This window comes from Silene latifolia, chromosome 10 (assembly GCF_048544455.1).
Source record: "Silene latifolia isolate original U9 population chromosome 10, ASM4854445v1, whole genome shotgun sequence".
NCBI lineage: Eukaryota > Viridiplantae > Streptophyta > Magnoliopsida > Caryophyllales > Caryophyllaceae > Silene > Silene latifolia.
Window position 1 is genome coordinate 144,618,775 of NC_133535.1, and position 12,330 is coordinate 144,631,104.

The 12,330-nt window shown below is 35.6% G+C and overlaps 1 protein-coding gene across 1 annotated transcript; it reads left to right on the forward strand.

Annotated features, from left to right (window-relative positions):
- Positions 1-3,400: 3,400 nt before the first annotated feature.
- Positions 3,401-11,030, forward strand: LOC141606161 (tRNA (cytidine(32)/guanosine(34)-2'-O)-methyltransferase). The gene is made up of 11 exons (XM_074425187.1): positions 3,401-3,671; positions 3,764-3,857; positions 3,967-4,016; positions 4,380-4,429; positions 6,048-6,156; positions 7,407-7,467; positions 7,638-7,690; positions 8,021-8,113; positions 9,096-9,159; positions 9,249-9,356; positions 10,562-11,030. The coding sequence occupies exons 1-11, from the start codon at positions 3,645-3,647 to the stop codon at positions 10,801-10,803; spliced, it is 951 nt and encodes a 316-aa protein (XP_074281288.1). The 5' UTR covers positions 3,401-3,644; the 3' UTR covers positions 10,804-11,030.
- The last annotated feature ends 1,300 nt before the right edge of the window (positions 11,031-12,330 follow it).

Below are 12,330 nucleotides of genomic sequence, written 5' to 3' on the forward strand. Positions count from 1 at the left end.
GTCGCATTTATCTCGTAGTAACTTAGAAACGTTACAGATGAAAATTTGTGTTGGAATCCCATTTGCACAAGTGAAATTAGACCATTTTGTATATTCCCTCCATCATGTACTCACGGTTATTTGTTTACTTAATTTCTTTTAGGGAGTTTCACTTACTCCATACTAGTTTACAGAGGCGAGGCCAGGATTTCGATTCGGTATAGCAAAATATATACTCAAGGTAAAGTGTATAGATAATTAGCGTGAAAACAATAAATATTAGGATAGCAAATCACGAAATTCTAACCGAATTTTTCGCTTATGTTGTAGCGACGGCTACACCAAAACCTATAGTCGCCTCGCCTCTGCTAGTTTACCTTTGTATTTTAAGAATGTACAGTTAATATCTAGCTCAATGAGAGAACTAGAACGACATATATATAATAAAATGCAAATTTTTGTTTAAGACAGTAATATCCATTTTAATGATAAACGGGTCTAAATAGGTAATAGCAAAAAAATTGTCTTATTGTCATTAAGGTGGTAATAATTGTCATTTGAATCTGTTTTATCATTAAAACAGATACCGTTTTAAGCGAGACTAGCTAACAATGAAAATAATAAACATTCAAAAAGAATATATGTTGCTAAAGCTAAAGTACAAAGGGTCTCCTTCATATCTATGTATAATACTTCTATATACTATATCAATCAATGATCAGTGACTGATAAAGATCTACATTTTTTTTCTCCGGAGCTTTTACTTTATATTTGATTCCAAAGTTTGACAGCAAATGCTAAAATAATCACAGAAAAAAGAGGTTAAAAAGGCCGGAGTGATGGGTTGTTGACATTTTCGATTATTTTATTCTAGGTGTCTAGGTTGGACACGAAATGGAGAAGATCTAAATTGTGGAAAAACCTATTTGGTGGTCGACTGGTCATGCTGGTGGTCTCCCACGACGGGGTTGTAGTGCGCCGGTACAGATGGAAGTGGACATGTAGGTCATTGGACCAGTATATTTCCCATTTTGACATGACACGGAATTAACATGAAACGGTATAAACTGTGTGCCACGCAAAGAGCAATCAATACTATATATTAAATCCAAAAATCAAGGGACTTCAAAGTAATTAAAGAAAGTTATACAAATTAATTATACTATATAGTTTTAAATCACTAGCACCGTGTAATGGACCTGATTAAGGGATCTCAATGCAAATATTATATAGTTTGGGTTAAAACTAAATTATGAAGCTTGGTAATTTTCCTAAACATTTGTAAGAGACTAAAACATGGTCAATTTTCTTAAAATAAAATAATTAATTAAGATGGTTAATTTTCTTAAAATAAAATAATTAATTAAGATGGTCAATTTCAAGGAGACCAAAAGAAAGAAGATGCTTGGTTATTTTCCTAAATATTTATAAAAGACTAGAAGAAGGTCAATTTTCTTAAAATAAAATAATTACTTAGTATAAACATGCACACTTATCTTATTAATTATTATCATCATAAAACTATATTAAATTTAAAATCTATGCAATTTTATTAAACTTTATAGTTTATTAGATGTATAGAGATGTTAATTATTTATCAAACAAAAATATAATATAAGTAGGTTATAAATAATTCAAGTTAGATTTCATAATATAAAATATTGACAATTCTTTCGATTTGATTTAATGCATATATGTAATATATTTATATAAATATATAATCCTCTTAAAATCGCATGCCTAAATTGTAAAAGTAATTTCATCAGTAAAGAAAAGAATTGTAGTAACATTGGATATAGGTATATGATAGTAATCAGTCATTTGAATAGTAAAAGTAACAATATTATCAGCGAGATTAGTGAAAGTGGTAGAAACAACAACGGGAGTAGTGAATTAATCAATATTAATGCGGCAATAGTGAAAGTAACAATAATTACGGCGGGAGTAGTGAAATTATCAATATTAATGCGACAGTAGTGACAGTAACAATAATTACGGCGGGAGTAGTGAAAGTAACAATGATTACGAGCATGTAGTGAAATGTTATTACTATTATTTCATTAATAAGAGTAAAATATTAATAGCGGGAGTAGTAAATTTGTCTCAAAATTTATTTCATTTTAATTTTAGAATATGTCATAGAAAAATATATTAATGATAAATTTATAGGTTATGCAACTTTAAGTAATTTTATTTAATGAAAAAAAATTAATGGTAAGTAGAGGTAACCCGGGCGAAACCGGGCACCAATACTAGTGTTTATATAAAAAGTATGTGCCTAGGCCCGACACGGCATGACTGTTATGTGTCCGGCCCATGGGTTGGCACAGTGGGCTTCCCCACTGGCACTCTCCTATAACATGTAAAAAAGATAGTAGTGTTTGCTTGGTGGGCAAGCGCGCCCCATAGTCCTACTCTCAACCTGCTAAGTGTTGGGTTGGCACGTCCCAAATATGCTTACCCACGCCCACACACTTTCCATTCTCTAATATTTTACATTACTGATAGCATGTCATAACTCACAAAGAAAAATAAAAATAAAAATTTAGGACACACTCGACTGACATTTAATGGCTCAAGCACGTCACAACACAACTCAACGTGCTTGGGTCGTGCCAAGGCTAACTCTTAGAATTCGACGGCATGACACATTTTCCATCTACACGTGCCCATGCCGTGCGATTTTGAGGTTGTGACACGGTGGGCCGGCACGAAGCATGATCCACTTCCATTTCTCTCAATTATGTGTGGATGGGGTGAACCATTGTAGTGTTTGGATGGTGGTGGGGTTGCGGTTGGGGTTGGGAAAGAGGTTGGAGGGAAGAGTTCGAGGCGAAATGAGAGGGCCACAACGATCAAAGTATACTGCGATGAGAGAAATGCACACCATTTTAATTCTTCTCTCAAAAATCCATCTTTGCTTTCCGCTTATATCTAAAAAATCCCTCTCCAAACCTACACTAGTTTGTTTTACAAAAACAAGAGTAACCTGTAGTCTAGGGACGTAACCAGGTCGATTTTAACTTTGTTGGGCTAGAGATCGTCTTAGAATTTTGAGCTCGAGCTCAGATTCAGCTCGGAGCTCGTCGAGCCCAAAAATTGAAGCTTGAGCGAGGTCAACTGAAGCTCGAATCGAGCCCCATTTGTCATCACTTTCCATTTTTCTACCTAATCTAACTAAAAATATATAAAATTAGATAATATACGGATTACAAAATATTGATTATCGTATAAATATAGATACCAAAATAGCATATAATCTAAAAACAAGTAGTGTGATAAAATTATAATTAAAAAATGAACTTAATTAAGCTTTCAATTCGAGCGTAGAATCATTTAATTAAGCTATAATTGGGTTAGGTTCGAATTTGGTCAAACTCAGCGTAGAATCGCTTTAACCGAGCTGAGTCCGAGGCTCAACAAACTGTCTCTCATCGTTTCCACCCCGCACAGACCAGTGTCTCTGCGTTGCGAGTTCTCAAACACCTCCTAAAATCCCAAATCATTTTCCCCAATTGAAAAGGGTTTAACTAGGGTTTTGGCAAAACTTCAAAACTTTCAAATTCCCAAAGAACCCAATTACTAATTCCTTGCCATTACTTCAATTGTTTAACTAATTTCAGTTTCCCAACATTTGATCCTTCTCTAATCAACAATAAACCCAGATGGGTAAAGCTTCAAGGGACAAAAGGGTTCGTTCCTTAATCCCAACAGTTGCTAAAGATTTAAGCTTTTTTGTTCAAGTTTTGATCTTTATTTAATTTGGGTGTTCTTTATTTTGCAGGATATCTACTACAGGAAAGCTAAGGAAGAAGGATGGCGGGCTCGAAGCGCCTTCAAACTCCTTCAAATTGATGAGGAGTTCAATATTTTTCAAGGTATAATAATCAATAAGTTGCCTCTTTAATGAAAATTAGGGTTCATAAACGTAAGCTATTGGTTTGATTATTCATTAGGGAAATTGGGTGTTGTTGGTGTAATTTGCAGGGGTTAGAAAGGTGGTGGATCTTTGTGCAGCACCTGGTAGTTGGAGTCAGGTAGTATTCTATATGCTCAACTTTGTATTAGTTATTTTCGCGTAATCTATTTATCGATTGCACTGGAAAATGCACCTCTCTAGGTAATAATTAGGGATCGCTTGGGATGGGAGCAATTATCGGGGAGTAACAGAGCTTAAAATGCGCAGAAAGAGGAGGAAATTAGTGGTTAGTGGTGGTAGTCTAGGGTGGAAAGAGGAGGCCGGGGGGGAGCAATTATCACCAATTGGGAAAGTGTTCTTTTCGTAAGCTATATCGATGTGCTGATGTGCAAACCTGGAGCTATATTGATCAGTACTTATGTACAACAAGACTATTATATCTTTGTGCTAAAAGTATTGTGAATTGGATCTTATTTTGCAGGTTTTGAGCCGACAGTTATATCTCCCAGCAAAGCTTTCACCTGATTCTAGGTTCGTTTTATGATTTAGGTTTGGTTGTGATATAGAGGCGTGTTTCCGTGTGTTTGTATGACGTGTTAATTCTTACACTCAAGGCTATGGGGAGATTACCTAAGCATCAGTTTATTCACATGTTTGGTTATCACATAATGTGTATATGTTGATCGGTGAACAATCGAAAAGATCTTCGTAATGTTGAGTCAAGGAATGCTAGGTTTTTATAGAAAGAGTTTATGTTAAGACTACAGTCTTTTCATTGCTAGATAATTAAAAATATCATCTATCTATCTAGACAATGTTGAAAGCTTTTCCTATTTCAGGCCCACTCGCCAAAAATATTCCTTTAGTCTGATGAGTTTTTTAACCTCTTACTTTTAAATAAATAAAAGTAATGATTTTTTTAATAGAACAGTTGAATGAGGTCGTTTCACTATAAGACTTGTGAAATTATGATGATGGTAGACTTGTGTCACTAACTCACTACAACAAATGGCAAGCTCCACTTCACTAGAAGAAATGCTCAATAGAAAGTATTATGCATTAAACATCGTAGGGTAATCTAAGTGTTCCTCTTTCAGCTTAATGCTCAATTCCAAATAGGCTCATACTGAAGTTGTGCGAATTATTCTAAGCTCGTTCAAAATGTATTGCGACAGACCTTTTTACCAAAAGAGTGCTAGCCTGCTAGGATAATAGTTCAAGTATTGCGTGGGACCGTGAGATGGATCTCATAAAACCTTCCGTTCGAGGTCAGCATTTGAGCTTCATAAACTTTGGTTTGTGCTGTTCATTGCCTGTGGCAATTTCAGATAAGAGAACTGTTTCTCTAGGCATGTAACAAGATTTTTAAAACCTTTTCACATCTTGATTCAGTGAACGCAATATGACACGTTCCCTACCTTTCAGATGTCCTAATATGATTAAGTTTCACTCCCTATTATCCAAGTTACCTCTCTTTTTACCCCTGGTTTTAAAAAGCGTGGCTGGAATGAGCCTAAGGCACGCCTTGGATGAGGCACTAGGCAAAATGCCTGAGTGCATTTTTGGTTCGCCTTCTAGATAAGTTCAGCTAACGAGCTCATTACTGCGTACTTGCCATATAGTTTAATTCTAGATCTTCAATTATGCCTTGTTTTCATGTTTTGTCCCCAGTATTCCTAACCTGTACTCCTTTACATTTGGGCCAACTTTAAAATCTTTAAAGAGGGTATAGTTGCCCAAATTTGTACTTGAAAAATACAAATTAATTGCCAAAAATGGTGTGCCTCGCATCTAAAAGGCACATGCCATCGTCTTGCGCCTCGTTGCTTCGGCCCTGTAGCCCCTTGGTTCGACTTGGGCCGCTTCAGACTAAGTTTTTATCTCCAAATCTCCAATGCGTGCCTTTGATCGTGACTTTGTTTAACCTGTTAGTACACCACATTCGTGATATAGTATCACCTTTTAAGAAATTACAATAATTTAAATAATATATTATAAATGTTACTATATTGTAGTCTAACTATATATTTAGGAATAATTTGCAGTCGAAGGCTGATACAAAAAATAAAAAGCAACAAGTAGTCAGCAGAGGCAGTGACTATGTCCTTCTATGCCACAGCTTATGATTTGTATGTGTACTGCTCTGCAGGGATTCTGAACCACCTCTTATAGTGGCTGTTGATTTGCAGCCGATGGCTCCAATTGAAGGAGTGATTCAAGTGCAAGGTGACATAACAAACGCACGAACTGCGGAAGTGGTAGGTTGAACTTTGCTCCAGCTTATAGTTTTTTCTAAGTACAATCCTTAGATATATGATTTACATATTGTTTTAAGTAATAGAGGACAGAGTTGTGACCTTACTGGGGAGGCTTTGCAACATCGTGCCAAGGGGTAGTTCCTTTCTCGACTTTCTGACAATCATTAAGTTTCTCATGTAATGATGAAGCTGTCATATTATGTTGTACCTCAGTGGTGCTTTTTTCTTGCAGTTTTTATCCAGTTTAATTATTTTTGGTAGAGAGATCATAAGCATCTCCATTTCCAATGGAGGCAATAACTCATCGTTCTTTGGTTCTAGATTATGACAAAATAAAGCAAAATAAGCCACTGCAGCTGTTGCGCTTTCTTTAATTGTTAAATGACAGTTATTTTATGCAATTTTTGGTGCATTTTGTCTTCGGATCATATAGAGACAACCTCTATGTGTTGCTATCACGTGGATAAGGCTGCGTGCATCCGACGTTTCCTTACCGCAAGTCGTGAGAGCCTTAAGGCTTTAGGCTAATGTTGTAACTTAGGGCAAGCCAAAAATGCTTTTTGTAGGGTTTGAACTCCAGTCGTTTGCTAGGAATATGAGGTTAGAAGTTAGAACCAACTCCTCCACTTTATTATGTTGATAATTTAGTTATAAAATGTTATTAAGTTGGGATCTTAAGGCCCCATTATTATACGTAAAGTGGCATAGTGGCTATGCCCTATGCCACTGAAACCCAGACTAAGTTTTTTGTTAGATTATTTTATTATAAATTAAATGTAAAGTAAGCTCGTTTAAAGAAAATTGTAAAAAAGCAAATTATAGTAATAAAGAAATATCGAGCTTTTCGCGAGCTTTTCGAGTCGAGCTTGGCCTTGCTTAGCTTGATTCATAAAGGACCCGAGCCGAGCTTGGTTGCCCGAGCCAAGCTTTGACGGAGCTGGTCTCGCGTTGCTTGCGAGTTGTTTTTACTCTTGTCTCAATATCACCCCTACTTATAACGGTAGAGAAGGTAAGTCACATATAGACAGGTGTCAAACAAGTTGAGGTAAGTTCAAAATACAATAACCTTGCCCCAATACCTTATAGAGGCTTCCGCAAATTATGGGGCATGTCAAATCGGATGTACACAGCCTTAACCCTGGTACACAACATAAAGAGGTTGTTTGTGGATGACCCAATATTGGAAGTAGATGTTTCTTTTTGTGCTTTATCATAATCTGCGTTTTTATTTAATTTTGCGCTATCTTCAGGTCATTAGACATTTTGATGGATGTAAAGCAGACTTGGTTGTATGTGATGGTGCACCTGATGGTTAGATTGCAATCTCATTTCAGCTGAAATAATTTGTTGCAGTACTTCCACACTAATACCCAATATTATGCTATTACTGTAATTTGAAACCCCTTGGCCCTTACTATTAAGTCTGAAACCACCACTTTGTTGAACATTTATGCCTATTCTTTTATCTCCTTGATGGACAGTTACTGGACTCCATGACATGGATGAGTTTGTTCAATCTCAGCTCATACTGGCGGTGAGTTTCAACGGCTGGAAATTTGTCTTGACAATGTCTGATTTTTCTATGCCGTATTTACCTGAGCCATCTTTGAATAAGTGTTTCTTCATGAATTTACGATTAATGGGGACAATCTTTCAGAAATAATTCTACTTTTATGGCCTATGTGAATTGTTGGCCTGTTGTAATATCTTCAGTTTAATTTCATTTTTGATGTTTGAGGCTCTCGGATCATGTATGGACAGATGGTATATGTTTATTATGCTTTTGAAATTTGATGGTTATGTTTTAATTTGGTTTTAATATACGTCTCTATGACAGTCACTTCCTGCAAAACATGTTTTCTAGGGATTGACGATTGTGACTCATGTCTTGAGGAAGGGAGGAAAATTTATAGCAAAGATATTCCGGGGCAAAGATACAAGTCTCCTCTACTGTCAGGTGGATACTAAAAACAATTGAAGATTTAATATTTTGTATTACACGTGGTGGTCCATGCAAGCTGCAGTTCTTTTACATATGTTCTTGATTCCTTGAGTTTTGTTACATTTGTACATTTGCATATTTTCATTTTTGATTAATTTGCAAAATTATGGGTTGTCGCAAACTCATTTTCTTACTTGTTTCCCACCCCTTTTGAACTTAGTTTTAGTCTTTGCCAGCTAAAGTATTTCACTAAATGTGGATGCGTCGTTCAAACAATTGTATTGACTTGCTATTTTTATCTGCCCGATGGTTCCTGATCTATTGCTAGCTCTTTGTTTGCTACCATAAGGCGTAAATAGCCGTTTTTTTTTGAAGTTTTGTGACTAAGTTGTCACTCACAAATACTTGAACCTGAGCTTCTGGGTTTTTATGAACTAGAGACTTTGTCATTTGCACCATGCTTTTCTGTTAACAATTTCATGTTGAGCTTCTGGGTTTTATCTTTTTTTAATCGATCATGCTTAAGAGCCAACTGTGGCCTGTTTGTTTACTGTGAAATTTCGTAAACATAATAGAAGCGTTATTTTTTTAGCTGCCAAAAGTAACATTGGTTTTAGAGTTCCATCTTCAAGATTACTCTCTTCCTTTCCTTCTCGACCCTTTGTTTGGATGGAGGGATTTGTAGGTGGGAATAAATTAAGCTATGAATTCCTTTGTTTGGTTAAAGTTGTAGGGGAGGGAAATGGTGGGATTCTTTTTCGCCCCTCCAAGACAAATTAAAAAATTCTCGACTTTTGAAATATTTGAAGGCAAACAGCTTATCTCCGTTCCCCCACCCTTTCCTTTTATCTACCTTCCCTTCTGCCTCCTAATTTTGTGTCTAAACAAGGCGTTAATGTCACTATTTCGATGTTATGCTTACTGTAATGTTTCTTGTTGAATTATTTTGTAATCAGTCTGACATGGGATTTCCCTTCTATTTTTCTTCTTGCTGCAGCTGAAACTATTTTTCCCCAAGGTGACATTTGCAAAACCTAAAAGTAGTCGTAATTCTAGTATTGGTAAGGAACATATGCAATTCCTAATATTTAATTATTCGGTTTAACTTTGTTTAAGACATGCTTCATTTTCTTCAAATGGTTGTTTTCAGAGGCATTTGCAGTTTGTGAGGATTACTCTCCTCCTGAAGGGTTCAGTGAGAAAGATTTGTATCGCCTCCTGAAGGAGGTCGGGAGCCCCTCTGGAGCTGATGATTTGGGTGAGCATGTTCTGTTTCAAATTTTTCGAAGCCATTCATATGCCTTCGTCCAAATTTTTTTAACATTAGCGTGTAGCCTACACGTATAAACCCTTCCCAGTTCCCACACGCACTCTGTTTCAATGTATGGCACATGAACCCAGAAATACACAATGTGGGATCATAACATGAGAATCCATTGAATCCTAAATAATGGAGTAGCTAATGCATTCGGGTACATGTTAGTTGATATGCATGAACTTGGGTGGTACATGCATGAATCGTATGATGTATATTGGAGATGATTAATGACATACATGTATAGAGAGAATATACTAGATGTTGCACCTCGAGAATATTCTAGAGTAAGTTAATTGTCGTGGTATATTAGTAAGTTCAATGTGATAACCAACTAATTAACCATGCATTATTTGAGAGGTCCCTGCCTAAAATCGATTGAATGAGAAGTCGGTTCTGCTCTAGGTTAATCCTGCTTATTGAATGAGATCTATCAAGTTCGCCCAAAACTTCAACTCTTTTGACTATCTATGTAGTCAAGTTGTGTCATGATGTCGGATAACCATTCCAAATTGTTGTTTTGCATTTTCACTCTTTCTATGGCTACTAGTGACTAAATACTTGTTTTTGTTGTCCTATCATTTTGTCGCAAAATTAGATTGATTGGCTGTGTGCTAAGAGACAAATATTTCGTTTAACTTGGGAAGATCTGTGATAGTATCACATCCAAGTGGAAAATATTTTGAGTCGCATTTAAAGAAATTTATCATTTATGACTTGGGTGATTCGTTTCCTTGTCTATGCAATTTTATGCTTCTTTGACATAGCATTGAACGGAATCTTGTGCATATACATTGAGACAATAATCTTGTACAATTTTATGTCCATGTATATATTGCCATATGTTATCATTTATTTGTATAAGTTAGTCGCGACCATACAATATTGCCAAATGTTCATTATTAGTGATGAATCTGGGAAATGATTTCCCATCAGGGTTTCTCTTACAAAGGCCGTGTTGAGAAGCAACTTCTGCTATTTTGTCGGGAAGTGGAATTTAGGGGAATTTCGTCACTCGTATTACATCATGATTTTAGCAAACGAATCATTGTACCCTCTTAGCTATTCATCGGTATTATTAATTCCTATTATTGGAGTATCCTTGTTTACATTAAATGTTGCTCATGCTTTGCTCCATTCATGTATAGATTGTCGCAGTGGCTGGTTAGAGGGTCCGAACAAGGTATACATTCCATTTTTGGCTTGTGGAGATCTTAACGGATATGACTCAGATCGGTCATATCCATTACCTCAAGTTTCCGGAGGGACTTATGCAAGCTTGGACCCTGTACAACCTCCTATCGCCCCTCCTTACAAAAGGGCTCTTGAACTCAAGAAGGCTTCAAATCAAGGCATTCAACAACTCGAGAATCTCTCAATCGATCCCTAATTCCCAAGAGTATCGTCTTCATGTCTATTTTTGTTCTTTTTCTATCGTGAAAACGACACATTAATTCTGTTAGTTATCCGTGATTTACGCTGAAAAATCACTGACTGTATTGTTCAATTCACATCAGTTAGTTATGTAGCAATTCATGTACCATTCGCGGCGTCCGTTTACTTGTTTGGGTAGCTATTGAAGTAAAGGGGAGATGTTACTCATGTTAGAGTTTAGACGTATGCGACTCCAAGAGCAAATTTTAGACGTACTAATCAGGTTACATGTCACATGTGACATGTTATACGTGACCTTTTGCCGTATTTTGTACAAACATTTAACTAAATCGGGTTTTATTTCCTTCGTCGACATGTATTTAGCGACACGTTTACGTTCTTGTTTCATGTTATTTAACGTAATACGTAGAATGTAGAATAGGCTACGACCAAATTTTTAGAAATTGCAAGGAGTATCTATGGGTATCTATCATTTATATTTTTTTTGGAAAGTCGGTCCATGTCATTTTCATCAATAATATTATGCACCTTATTATGGGGTTTGCTCGTAAGGTTGAGTTTAGTGATTAAAACTTGGATGAAATTCTAGAATACTTAGGTTTAAGCCTCTCCAAGAACAAAATCTTGTGGAATATTCTTGGTCTGAGTTTATGCCTTATAAACTCTGATCCTGTCACACTCGGATGGCTTACATAGTATATGAGGTTTGCAGGCTATCATATATATTCGAAAGTTTACCCGGTACACACAGAAAGTAGCGGCTACGACTTTCCTCGTCACCCAAAAGCAAAAATAAATAGGGGTCGTGTGGATTACACGTCTACTCTTTTTCTCCTTGTCTTTTTTGTCTCCATATAAAATGGGATCTGTTATATCACACCCTCTGTTTTACTTGTTACGCCCCCTATTTTTTCATTTATTCCTAATTTGCCTTGAGTATTCAATTTAAATTTAGTAAAATTTAATATCGCTTTATCGAATATGTGTTACGGAGACGATTTTTATAATAACTAATTATCGTTTTACCGTAACGAAAAAAAAGGAACTAACGAACTATTCTTGTATATATATTATGAAGGACAATTAAAAAAAAAAAGAAAATAATAATAATAATAATAATAATAATAATAATAATAATAATAATAACGATTTTAAATTTGTTATTTTTTGAAAACTTAAAACTTCAAACGACCATAAAAATTGGGAGAAAAAAACTGATGATTATAAACAGAAAAAAAAATTTAACATGACCATAACTTTGCGCTTGGGTGTCCGATTTCGATGATTTTTTTTTCTTTTTCAAATCGCATATCTACTCAACGAGACCCGATTAGAAGTGTAATTAAATTGATTATAAATAGAATGAATTTTAGACGTGAATATATTGAATTGTGTGATAAATTAGGGTTAAGGTCTAAGAAATGGTGTCATTAAATACACCAACAAGATGGAGTTCAACTTATAAAATACTTATTGATGCTATTAGATATAAAAATATTATCACACCTTTGTATAATGAACA